A 13,534-nucleotide genomic window follows, 5' to 3' on the forward strand; every position below is an offset into this window, starting at 1 on the left:
TGATCCTAAATTTCTTTGAGCATAAGCTTGGGAACAGTAACAACTTTCCTGTTATTGTCCTTTTACCACTAGCTGCAGCTGAAGATATTTTAGCCTGTTGGAGAACTCCGATACCTGCCCTCTCACCTCTACTACATGCTGTAACTAGGCAGTAAGTGCTGTCTTTCTGGAACACTGTTCCCAGAGGTGACAGTGTCAGGTGAGAGTGTAGGAGGGGAGCTCTCTTCATGCCTTTTCACTTGTAATTGATCCTAGACTCCAGGGGTTAGCTCTGTTCTATATCCCCTAACTATGGGCCAGGAAGGCAAATTAGTACAGCCTCTCACAGATTTCGGTCTTCAGCCTTGTCAGATTAAACTCAAATAGATGAGAGAGATCAATATAATTTATTAATAGATGCATTAGTGTTACACATTTACACATTTTCTGATGTATACTGCTTCCATCCTGACAAACCTTAGTGCTATTTCATTTTTGTCTCCAAGCACAGCTGTGATACAACACCAATATTATGTACACAGCATTACTGTCCCTGGCACAATAGCAGTAACGATAGTTCCTGTGCAAGTAACTTTTTGAACAGCTGACAAACAAAATAATCAGGTTCTTGTTTCTACTTTCTTCTTTTATGGCTGTGATATTTGTCTTCATCCCTGAAACAAAAACACAAACATTGTGTGTGCTGTTAGGCTCAGACTGACAGGATCTGAAGGGGAAAAAAAAGAAAAAAAAAAAGGCTTGGCAAATGGAAAGCTCTCATTAAATGTAATCATGTCCTCTTCTAAGGAAAGAAAGTAAAGGTAGTTTATTTCCCCTGCTGTTTCAGTCAAAGTCTTGTCACGCGGTGCCATACTGGCAATTAGTTTAGGATGAATGGCATCACTGTGTAATGAAGCCAATTTTGAGACAAGCATGCATTCCCATCCATGCAGTTATCTATCTATCTACAGCATTTCTTCCCTACATGGTAGGGACAATGCAGCATTTCTTCTGCACAATAGCCTAAGTCTTTGCTCAAACACAGGTCCCACACACCTATGGTCTTGCAGATGCAAATGTGCCCTTGTTGATGGTATTAGAAGGTGTGACCTAGATTTGTTTTCTTTTGCCTGAAAATATGTCCAGAACTACTGAAGAGTAACAGCATTGTTTTGAAGCACCTACCATGGAAAAGCTAGTCAAATGATTGTATGTATATACACATACATACGGCTGAACATGAGCCGGCAGTGTGCCCAGGCGGCCAAGAAGGCCAATGGCATCCTGGCCTGTATCAGAAATAGTGTGGCCAGCAGGAGTAGGGAAGTGATCGTGCCCCTGTACTCGGCCCTGGTGAGGCCGCACCTCGAATACTGTGTTCAGTTTTGGGCCCCTCACTACAAGAAGGACGTTGAGGTGCTGGAGCGTGTCCAGAGAAGGGCAACGAGGCTGGTGAGGGGTCTGGAGAACAAGTCTTATGAGGAGCGGCTGAGGGAACTGGGGTTGTTCAGCCTGGAGAAAAGGAGGCTGAGGGGGGACCTTATCGTGCTCTACAACTACCTGAAAGGAGGTTGTAGCGAGGTGGGTGTCAGTCTCTTTTCCCAAGTAACAAGCAATAGGACGAGAGGAAATGGCCTCAAGTTGCATCCAGGGGAGGTTTAGATTGGATATTTGGAAAACTTTCTTCACTGAAAGGGTTGTCAAGCATTGGAAGAGGCTGCCCAGGGAAGTGGTTGGGTCACCATCCCTGGAAGCATTTAAAAGATGTGTAGATGTGGCGCTTAGGGACATGGTTTAGTGGTGGACTTGGCAGTGCTAGGCTAATGGTTGGACCTGATGATCTTAAAGGTCTTTTCCAACCTAAATGATTCTATGATATTAGTGAAACAAATAATCTTATTTATTAAGTCCCAGTGCAAACTAGAGCAGAAATCAGCATTAGACATGACAAGCACACGTAACTGGTTAAATGGACAATATGTGCCCCTATGCATATGTTGATTGAGAAGTAAAATAGCCTGCGACAGTACTGTGCTAATCCTGTAGCGTGCTGTTCAAGGTGTCACCTTTCAGATGTGAGAGTAAAGTCTGGATCACAGTCTACGATCTCACAGCACGTTCTGTTTAGTATTAGTAGCGTCATGCCACTGGCTTGTTATACTGTGTATGAGATTAGCCTAGCTTTTTAACTGGACTAGATATTCTAGTTCTCTGCACTAAATCTTGTAGCCAATGGCTATGGCTGCCTGATTCAGAAGCAGGAGTCAGCTGACACTATTTATGCTCACCTCTCTCTTTTTCTCCGAGAATCTCTGTCTTTGCCTCTTTCATGACTCCTTTTCCGTTTATTTGGACTCCTGCTGGTCTCTCTCTTATGTCTGGTGCGTTCAGTATCCTTATAGCTTTCTCCAGACTGCCGTGAGTCCACTGAAGCTGACCGCCTGTCTTCCTTTCTGAAAAAAAGGTTATTGATTCTATTCAGTAAAAATAGTTTCACAGTCACTATTGTTTTCAGTACCAGTTTTGTAATATAATGACCTACTAACGGTGTAAGACAGAGGATATATCTTTTACAGGCCTCTCTGTCTCCCTAAGAAATACAATACCTCCAAAAAGAGGCCCAAAGTCCATGCTCTTGTATGTGCGCATCTCAGCACACTATTTAATCCAGTTGTTTCTTAGAAACACTGCCGCTCAGCCTTATCATCTCTGCTCATGAAACAGGAGACAGTAGAAAGGGTTCGCTCTGTTTTGCTTTAAATCCCTAACTCTTCAACCACCTGCCTTAAGCTGCTACCTGCAGTTGGAGAACCCAGCAAGCCTGATCTCCTGTATGGCCTGCCTTTTCATTCACCTTCATTTTAATGCTGAAAACAAACAGCTCGACTGTCACCTTTTAGTTTGTTTCAACATTTTCATCTCAAAGATCTCCTGAAGAAGCACAAATAGACTATCACTAGGCCACGATTCCATTTTTATTTCAGCGATAAATGTTTGGAAGAGTGTGCAGTGTTGCCTGACACAGGAAGAAATATGTATACATAAAACACACTCCCAGTTAGCACAGCAGCATTCACAGTGATAAGAACTGTAAAGGGTCCCCATGTTTAGTAAGTCATGAAAACCTTTTCTCTGAGGTATTTTATATTATAATATATCTACCATAGCATTTCCTGTGATGTGGTAGGGAAGGGGAAGAAATTGTGTACTTGTATTTTCAAGTGTCGTTCTGTCCCCAGCTATCGCATATATATGCATCTGGACACAGAGGGAGCAATATTCATTCCCCAGCTCCACTAGAAACTACCCGTTCACCTGGATCACTTGCAACTTACCTCCTTACCCCTGAAAGAAAGTTAGTAATTCATTTTTCCCCATCCTTCATGCAGACAGAGCTTCTCAAGCAAGAGCTTAACAGAATTAGTATAAAATAAACTGTGTATGTGTCTCAGCCAAGGCTGGTATGTGCTATTGGAAAGAGGTAATAGGGTAACATTACAGGCTATCGGGCTGCTGACGCCCCTGAGGAATTTGCCAACTGTGACATACCTTCCTGAAGATTTTGACTTCCCTCCTTCACATATCTCTGCATTATCCAACCTATTCTCCTCCTGCCAGTGATTGCTGAGTTCTTCCATATGCACGCCAATCACATCCCGAATCACCTGGAGATTAAGACATATTAAACACAAACAACAGAAAAAGCAGTATGTCATGGTAGTGGCCTGAACTAGCAACTAGATAGCAGAAGGTAGAGATCTCGAAACAAAATTCCCCAAAAAACCTACACATCAGATGTTTTGATGGAAAGTCTTATTTGCAGAAATAGGCATTTCAGCATAAGTTTAATAGCATCATTTTACAACAGACAGTAAACTGTATCTTACTGGTATTTTCACATTCAAGATTTAATAGTCAGAAATGCTCCTGTTAGTTATAACTTGCTGCAACAAACCAACACCAAGAAAAACTCCTCTATAGTTTGCAACCCTAATAAGGCAGCAGCAGAAGAGACTTTTTCCTTGTCTAAAAGGGTATACCATTGTTTATGCTGATATAAAAGAAGCACTTTTGTGCAAAAAAATCATAGCTTTCTCTTCAGATACTCACCTCAGTGTAAGACTTCTTTGTTATATGAACATTCTTAGCCCTGTATGACTGCCGCCGCCTTTTGTAGTCTCGCATTTCAGCCAGAATTTCAAGATGGGACTTTGGACCTTTCTGACTATCATCTAGCAAAAAATTGGTAGTAAAACAAATGGTCATTAGCAGGACATTAGCACCTGCAGGTATGCAAGTCTGGTGCTTTATTAATAAGTCTGAAACAAAACATATTGTGTTCTTTCTGAAGTTTCTCCAGTATTTAGTAACTGTTATGAATTTAGCACAAGCTTCCTCTCCAACCTTCTCGCTAGCTGTTTACACAAGACTGAAAAGCCACCGAGCAAATGTTGTTATGCGATCTCGATCTCCTGACAGTGATCCAAATCAGTATACGGGCTTGTGATTTGGTCAGACGCCTACAAAATACAGGCCTTGTTTTCAAAGCCAGTATTACAATAAGACACAAAGATTGAGAAAGCCAGATTATGTAAAACATTTACCCGTGTAGATGACAAACGCTATCTCCTACCTCCTAGGCATAGCAAGGCCCACAGGATAACACAGATGCTTATGTTGCACTTGGTATAGTTACAAACCGGCATGACTCAACAGGGATGAGAGGCCTCAGTCCAATACACCCATTTGTATATTGCTCAAGAGCTCCATCCTGCCAACCTTTCGTGTTCGGCTTTTACTCTTAAGTGATCTTTAATCTCATAATCTCTTATAGCAAATACCGTTCCAAGCTGCGCAGTAAGTTGTCAACATTAAGCAACCTGAAGTCACTTGCAGCAAAAACGAAAGATCCATCCACTAAGATACACACAGTACGTGTGCAAAAGAGCAGAGCACCAAGGCTTTCTCAGAAGGAAAACAACATAAAGGATAGCAAACTAATGTTTTCTGGTGCCAGGTCTTCGTTGTGGCTTTTAAGAACAGTATGCTTTTCACAATAAAAATAGCACAAGCAATTCTGTTTGGCTTTCAACAAAACTCATCTAATTACACAAAGTGAAAGTTCTGAGCCATAAATTCAACAATAGACTGCTCTTCAAACCTTGGGTGATTTTCGCTGCTAAATCCACAAAGAGGTCACTGTCATTTTCCGTGATTTGGGATCTAGACCTCTGTTTCTTTGTTTCCTCAACAACATAATCATAAAGAGCAAGGCGATCAGCTTGAGTCAGGTCACAGGTGAAACGCTTGTGATTTTGAGGAACTTCTACAGGCAGTAATGAGTAAGATCCTGGAGGTTGAAAAGACAGCTGTTATTAGTAAAACAGCATATTATACAGGAAAACACTGAGAAGCTCGACAAACAAACAATGCAGTAAACACCCATGCTGTTTTCATCCTTCCCTGACATATCTGTAAGAAGTTTCATCCTTCTTAATTTGAAAGGATAAAAATTGCTCGAAGATAAAAAAAGGCCCAAATCCCTCCCCAGCCCCACGCAGGTTGTATAACCTCTCTTGACCGCTTACACTGCTAGTTACAGGTTTTCATATGACTTGACGGGAACGTACTAGATTAGATCAAAAGGACACTTTGTATTGTCCCATGAGTTTCAGCTCTTGGCTTACAAGCTAAAGCAAGAGAGAGGAGGCTGCAGCTCTAACTTGTGGGTTTGTCTCACTCCTAGAATTTTCTGTAAAGTACTAGCTGCAAAAGACCTGTTGTTCTGCCAACAAGAATGAAAGCTTCTAGTAGACTAGATAACTGGGCGCTGTGCAAATCAGTCTCACTCACACTGTCACTTTCTCTACAGAGTTTTTATAACAGACTGCCACAGGCATTTATAGCTAAAAGGGCTACAAAGGCACTTTCAAGATGCTCCAGATTAGTTCAGATAACTAACTTTAAAGTTACGAAAACAAACGCACTGCCTGCACACTCTTCTTTCGCTGAATGATCAGCCTAGTACTCACTCTTCCCATTCCCCAGTTAAAACACGCATCCTCCAAACAAACAATAAATCCATTCTCAATCTATTGCAACAGCAGCAAAGTGACTTCCCCGAAGATACAGGATGCAGTGCTCCAGGATACTGCCTGCAGAAAAGCATTTTACTTGAGAACGTTCAAACTCCCAGCAACCATTGACCTGACCTCCATAATCCTGCTCCCCACAACGCAGCTTTCTCCCTGCAAGGCACAGTCCCACACAGACGTACACCTCCAGGCAGACAGAAGAGCCAACACATAAGATGGGGTGTATGCAGGAGCCTTTGCAACAGCAAAGCTACTGCTTCTCTAGATTATTCAGCACTTAATGGAAGCTGGGCAATCTTTCACATCCTGCTTTCACTAAAGACACCAAAGAAGAGGAAGAAAAGCCACAATAACTCTACAACAACAAACCTAAAATGCAAGATTTCCTCATTACTGTACTTGGGCCTAAACCAGAACTTTTCTAATCCGAACTAACAGATTTAAACATGAACACTAGAATTTTATTTTTAAAATGCACTGTTCTTACAGGGTCACGGAAGCCCACAGAAGTGCCCTAATAGTTACAGGCTTGCGATTTTACAAGAATTTCACAACTTGTGATTAAGACCAGCTTTCCTGTTCTATTATATAGCTATTCTAATGTTCTAAATATGGTTAGAATTTTTTTAAAAACAAAGAAAATTACTTCCTTTGATACAGTTAGTCAAAAGGAAATTTACAATGAAAAATGCTTTCCATTTGTTTCTGTTGCCAAAGACTTTAAATAAAACAAACAATTCCAAGTCAGTAAATCTTACAATAGGCCAAGATGCCACAATGAACACCACCCCAATACAGTTTTAGTGTTATCTTCAGAGAAATGCAAGCTTGCAGTGAAAATTGGACAGCAAACACTGGCATCTAGTGGCTCGCTGATGTATCTTTGCGGTGCACCACTTGATAAAGGGTTTATCTGTTTCTTTACTTGGATGTGCTTGTGTCAGATTAATGAGTTACCACTTCCCTCCAGAGAAAATGCACCTGACGTGCTCCAAACACAGTGCCCATCACACGAAAGCTCCTTCCCAAGCAACTGTCTGTTGAGGCTCCATTTGCTACGCCAGAGAAACAAAGACAACGTGAAAAACTATGCCTGAGCAAGCGCTGCTGTATTTGACTGTCAGGAAAGTCGAACAAATGCCCTTTTCCTTCAGCACATACATGTTTACCAAACTAAAGGACTACAGACAGTAAATGCTGTATCTTTCAGGTGTTGCAGTAATTTCCAAACCACACACTGCAGCTCTCCAGTGGTTTCTATAGGTAGCCCTACTTTTCTACTCTGTCTTGGTCTGAACGCGCAAAGAGAAGCATAGCTCAGTCTTAACCTGGTCCCCAGACTGGTCACAAAACCCACTGAAAAATGAAACATAAAGGAACTAATGAGCCGAGAGCACTGGCAAAGGACAACATCATATTTGCAGATGTGTCAGTATATTTCTTATACAACTTAGGACAGTCTTGAAACAATCCAACATAATAATACGCATGTTGTTTGGGTTTTGATCTGAGGAGTGGTGCACAACCACATACAGCTCACGTCTAGCAATTAATCCTTAAACAAAACATTACATGAAGAACCATTACGGGAAGAACAAGGCTGGAGGCAGCATTAGGAGAGCTTGGGCCACAAAGAGCAGAAGGGTATCAGAAAAGGCAGGCAGAAAGTAAAGTGCAGGTAGTGGGATGGGAAGTGAAGGACTAGTGCTTTAAGAAACTCCTGAATTTTGCAGTGTTGATTTTCCAGTCCTGAAGAGAACTAGAGGTGTGAGCAAAACAGACTTAAATTCTCTTATCTAGTTGCCCCAAGTAGAGAAAGTAGTTATGCTCCAAAATACACAAGGGAAGGAATATTAAAAAGAAATTAAAAAAAATCCTCACAGCAGTTCACAAGTAGAATGAAGGAAGCTGCAGGGGGGGAGACAAGAGCAGCTCTCACATAAGAGCTGATAAAGTTGTCTCAGTATCTGCTTGCTACTTACTTTCGCTGTAGCCTGTACCTTCTTTCGCACTTTGAGCTCTAGCTTGCTTAACAATATGAAACTGTAGATCTTTATCTGCAGACAGAGAAGACAAAAATATCACAGAACTTTTACATCAAGTACTTGGTAGGTTTAGTCTTTATTCCACATCCTCTATTATGAGACTTATGGTATGTTACAGAACGTTGTAGTTTTATTTATGCATAAGGGAGAGTCCGATCTAAAAATATCATTTTAATCTATTCCATATTTGAACTGAGGGGAGGAGAAAAAAAAATAAGAAGGAATTCCGGGTTACGGGGATATGGAAAAAGAAATGTATGTGTACTGCAATTCTCTTCTGTACCATTACTATATCCCCAAACTCTAGGGCCAGTTTTTCCACCTTCTAAGCATATGTTTTAATACACTTCAAACACTTGAGGCAAGGTGAACATTGGAAGAACCTGGAAAATAACCTAAGAGGGGAAAAAAAAAGACCCTCCATGGATTTTAAGATGAAAACAGCCAAGTGACCTACAGAACAGAATTACACAGTGACAAATGTGTAATGATGGTAAATTAAGGCAAAGCACAATGGTGAGACAATAAACCTACTGGTGGAAACACTCAGTTTTTCTAAGAGGCCTTGGAGAGTTTATGGCTGGCAATGCAGCGGAGTGTGCTACTGCGAGGACCCGGACTCTGCCCCCCGGGGCATCCCCTCAGCCCCATCCTCTACGCCCCCCAAGGGTCTCCCCTCAGCCCCTCATCCTCTGCCCCCCTCCCCCCCCCCCCAGGATCTCCCTTCAGCCCCATCCTCTGCTCCCCCCTCCCCCGGGTCTCCCCTCGTCCGTCTCCCGGGGGCGCGGACGGCCCCGCAGGCAAAGCCCCGCTGCCGCTCACCCATGGCGACGGTGGGAACCTTCAGGTTTTCGTAGAAAAAGCTGGAGTCGTACATCTCAGCCTGCGGGACCAAGAGGCTCAGTCAAGGCGCCGGGGCCGCCCCCAGCGACACCGGCTCCGGGCTCGGCCGCCGAGTCCCTCCCCGGCCGGCGGGGACCCCCCGCCCACGCCCTCCGGCCGCTCCCGCCCGCTCAGCCGGGCAGGAGACACCCCCAGACCAGAAGCGCCAGCCCCGTGTCCCCCCCGAGCCAGGCAACCCGCCCGGAGCCGGCCCGGGCGCCCACCTCCTCCTCGGCGGAGTAGCCCATCTTGCGGAGCCGGCAGGACGCGGCGTGCCTCTCCAGCGACGCCCGGGGGACGCGGTGGTGGGCGTCGTAGGGGCACGGCACCCACTCCACCTGCCGACGGGACATGGGTCAGCGCGCACTGCCACCGCCACCCCATTGCCCCCCCCTCCCCGGCGGAGTCCCTGCCGCCGCCTTACCGGGTCCCCGAGCCACACCGCGCAGGTGGCGGCCATGGCTGCGCGGCCGCCGAGGTCCCGTGACGGCGGGGCGGGGCCGGCGCCATATTTACTGAGGGCGCTCCCGCCGCAGAGGATGGTGGGGCCGTGGCGCCATCTTGCCCGGCGGACGGTTCCGGAGGGGAGGGCGCGCTCCCTGCACGCTGCGGGCGGCAGCCCCGCGCCTTCCTAGCGCGGGGAGGAGCCGCAGCAGCCCCGGCACGGCGCGGCGGGAGACCCGGGGAAGAGCCGGGGCGGAGAGGCCGGACCGTGCCGTGCCTGCCCGGTGCCCGCCCGCCTGCCGTCATCTCCGGGCAGGTGGCCGTCGGGCAGCCGCCACAGCCGCCAGGGCCCGCGGCGCCGCGAGAGGGCGCCGTCTACCGGCGGGAGGGGGCAACGGCGGCGCGGGGAGGCCTCGGGTCCCGCCGCCCTCTCCGGGTGCCAGGAAGCGGCCGCCGCGGAGGGGGGAGACCGCAGAGACCGGGGGAGGTGCCGCGCCCGAAATCGTGCTCTGGGGACCGCCGCCTGTCTCTCAAAGGCGGCGGGGGCAGCTGTGTGCGGGGCTAAGGCCCGGCGGGCACCGGCGGCAGCGGGTTGCCCAGCGCTGGCGGAAGGGGCTCCTTAGCGCGGGGGCCCGGGCCTGGGCCGGCAGCCTGAGGAAAGCGGCCGCAGCCGGAAACCCGCCCCCGGCTCTGAGCCGGGGCCTCGGCAGCGGCGGGGTGGGTCCAGGCCTGCTGTGGGGTGTGCCCCACACCTTGCGGTCTCTCTGGGGAAGCGGAGTCTGGCAGCAGCGGTTTATTCGTGAGGGTGCTGGTACCTTCCTGCTCTTTTTTGGGCTTTTTGCCATAAAGGAGCAAAACAAACGCTGAGGGCAGCCTACTTCTTCTTCACTAGACCCAGGACTGAACTGCTCACCAGCTTTAGCAAGGGACGGTTTCTTTTCTGAGCGCAGCTCGTGCCAACCTAGGCGCTTCAGAGCGGGAGCCAGCCCCCAAAAAGCACATGCCTGTTAGCGGCGGGGCAGGAGGAACGTCAGCCTCAACGCCATCGGGCCCCTGATGCCTGTTGCCCTCTTGCAACGCGAGGAACGTGGTGCAAGACAGCAGCCCCTCCAGCAGCCTCGTGCTACGTGAGGGGATCCATAAGGAGCACGCTACGCAGTGCAGGGCCAGGATGCGTGCTTCTCCCCAGCAGTGCTGCCGTGCACATGCAGCACAGGGGTCGGTGTGGGAGGCGGCTGTATGGCTGCAGCATACCCCAGAGAGTCCTGCCCACTACCTGGCCAAAATTACGAGAGCCTTCCCCTAGAGACTGAGGGAGCATCAGGACTCAATAAGACTGTAACATCGGATGAGGAAAGAATGCCTGTCCTAAGGAATAAATTTCACATGATTGACGTTTGTGCTTGCCTATTTTTGTCATTATGAGAAAAGCACATATGACTAGAAGGAAGAGTGGGTTTAACAAGGCAGGGGGATGGGGGGGAGGCAGCATGACAGATGTAGCTGCCAGAATGACTCTTGTACATCTGCTTTCTTTAGCAGATTACAGCCCTTTTTCTCCCGCACAGTGAATTTGAGACTCAGCTGGGATTTTAGCCCTCCGAGAGATTTGCTGTTTCTAGCTGTGTTTGCCTGAGGATCTTTGACTTCATGCGATACAGAATACTTACAGTTGAAGACTTCCCAGCTGCCCTTGCGATTTCGTCTATGCTGTACTTGAGTACGCTTGCTAACATTAGCACATTTTATCAGAAGGCTAATAATAACAGCTGTGCAAAATTGTTCTAACCATCTCCATTGGAAAATACTGTTTCTTCAAAATTACAAAAGTCAAGTTTGACAAAGTATCCAAGCAGATTTTTTTTTTTCAGAGTAAAGATTAAACAACATTTTGATTTAACTTATAAATTAAATTGATAGTTAAAAAATCAAGATTAGAAAGGATGTTTTGCTCTATTAAACAACACCATTTTGAATGAGTCAAAATGATCTTAGGGGTTTCTTTTCCCCTAAAAATACCAGTTCCTGGGATCATGAAACAATCAAAAAAATACTGTCTTTTTTTTTTTTTCTTCCCCTGGCCTTTATGGATTTGGGGAAATGCCTGAGAAACAAACCACTGGGATGAATGTTTTCCTTTCTAGAGCTCTGGGAGAAGTCCTGTGATACAGCACATCAGTTAGGAGGCAGCTCGTGCTAGGAAGTCTGGTCATCCCAGTGTCCAGGTAACGTTACAGCTCACCCGCGCTGGGCAGCAGAGACATGCCTTGACTAATCAAAATAAGGCTGCCACGTGGAGACCGAGTGCTCAGCTTGTAGTGTCTAGGTCACTGTCTGGGACCCAGAGAGACGTACCCACAGTACTTGGGCTCTGGAGAGGAGCAGAAACCCTCTTCAGGGTCTTGAAAACTGTCTGATGGATGCATTAGCGCAGACCACAGCAGGGGCTGGAACAATGCAGGGCTAAGATTAAGCCTCTGAAATAGGTTTACAAGAAAAGCAAGGACAATAGATGAACCAAGACCTTTTAGTACAAAAAGATACTACGAAGCAGAGGTTAAGATCCTTCCATGAGCCACTTTGCCACTATGTATTCTGGCTGCAACCTTTCCAGGAGCAAAGTGACTGACAGAAGACAAAGGCCGTCAGCTTACAAAAGTTCACAGCACCGCTTTTCCTTCCAGGCAATGGCACACTCACGTTGGTTTCCCATCAAATAAGGGGTGGGATCGCCACGGACTTTCAGCTACATCATCTTTCCCAGCTGATTCTCTCCAGTCTGTGGCATACCCTCTTCTCCTGCACCCTAGCACCGTGCTGGCTGCAAGCCAGCAACATTGGGACTTTGTCATCAAACAACGTGGTTAATAATGTACCGTAAAGTTCAACACATCTTGGTCTCTGTGGTCCCTTCTGAGAAGGAGAGAGGAAACTCCACAGCTGCATTTCCCCAGGCAGGACTGCCACCTGTTTGCAGCTTCCCAGAATGGGAGTACGTGAGTATGGCCCAGTCCCTTTGCAGAGCTGCAATGCTGAGTATGCTGGTAGCATGGTAAAGCCTTTTGTAGAGGCTCTTTCTGGGCAGTATTGATCTCCAGAGAAAGTCTCTGTGGGAACCAGCCCCAAATATCTTCAACATGCAGCAGAACAATCCTAAACTGCAGGGTAAGCAGAAGGCACAAGAGGGAAATAGCGTGTACATTATGCCAATATAAAGACCATACAGCGCTCCTGGGGAGCTTAAATGTACCACCTTGTGTCCTCCTCCAGATTGAATTTACACTGCTAGATAATCCAGCTTTTGGTGCATCAGGGCCCAGCTAGCTTGGGACCGTACCCTAAGGCAGGAACCTTAATACAGGTTCAGTGATCCCAACCCAACAAAGCCACGTGGTACCCCCCAGAGCACCAGGCTGAAACCATGCTGAGATCACACTGCTCTTACAGTCCAAACCTTTCTGACAGGTATCCACCAGGAGTGGGAGGCTCATCCTGAGCAACAAAACCCTTCCCCACACAGATTACATGGGGAGGAGCATCCCTCACCCATGGCTTGTATTTGTTTTTTCCTTCACTGATAACAAAACCTTGCAGGCTTTCTGCAGCCACTTATTTAGAAGTATATTGACTCCTTGAATAAAATGAATTTTTCTCTAATGTGGAAGAGAAGACAGTTTTCGTATTTAGCATTCCTTCTACTCCTTAGATACAAAGTATTACTTAGAGTTGTATTGTGTTCATAGTTCCTCCTGGAAATGAGAAAAAAAAAACCGTGAAAGCTCAGATTATTCATTTTAAATGTGCTTCTGGTAAAGATAAATAAAATAAGCTTTATAACAGCTTTCTCAGGTCTTACCATGTTTGGCATGCACATTTCTGGACAGGGAAAGGGCCAGGGAGCAGGGGAAAGCAAACTGAAGGACGAAAAGGAACTTCTTGGGACTACTCAAAAGCCAAAATGGGAGCAGCCTGGTTTACGGCCCCAGAGAGCCCATGCAGGCCTGGCAGGCAGAAAAGACAGCTTTTGACCTGCAACTGTGACAGATTTTTGCTGGGCTCCACCCCAACCTGTTTGGCAAAGTTGCAACC

At 46.6% G+C, this 13,534-nt stretch overlaps 1 protein-coding gene across 2 annotated transcripts; it reads right to left on the bottom strand.

Moving 5' to 3' along the window:
- Nucleotides 1-521: 521 nt before the first annotated feature.
- SNRNP48 (small nuclear ribonucleoprotein U11/U12 subunit 48) lies at nt 522-9,463 on the bottom strand. 2 transcript variants are annotated; one of them, XM_076330339.1, is made up of 9 exons: nt 9,426-9,463; nt 9,226-9,339; nt 8,942-9,002; nt 8,057-8,131; nt 5,141-5,329; nt 4,090-4,211; nt 3,529-3,644; nt 2,268-2,432; nt 522-653 (listed from the first exon to the last, which is right to left on the bottom strand). In XM_076330339.1, the coding sequence occupies exons 1-9, from the start codon at nt 9,459-9,461 to the stop codon at nt 614-616; spliced, it is 918 nt and encodes a 305-aa protein (XP_076186454.1). In that variant the 5' UTR covers nt 9,462-9,463; the 3' UTR covers nt 522-613. The 2 variants fall into 2 exon arrangements, with proteins under 2 accessions (XP_076186454.1, XP_076186455.1); XM_076330340.1 differs by lacking the exon at nt 2,268-2,432.
- Between the last annotated feature and the right edge of the window lie 4,071 nt (nt 9,464-13,534).

The sequence above is a fragment of the Aptenodytes patagonicus genome, chromosome 2 (genome assembly GCF_965638725.1).
Source record: "Aptenodytes patagonicus chromosome 2, bAptPat1.pri.cur, whole genome shotgun sequence".
Taxonomy (NCBI): domain Eukaryota; kingdom Metazoa; phylum Chordata; class Aves; order Sphenisciformes; family Spheniscidae; genus Aptenodytes; species Aptenodytes patagonicus.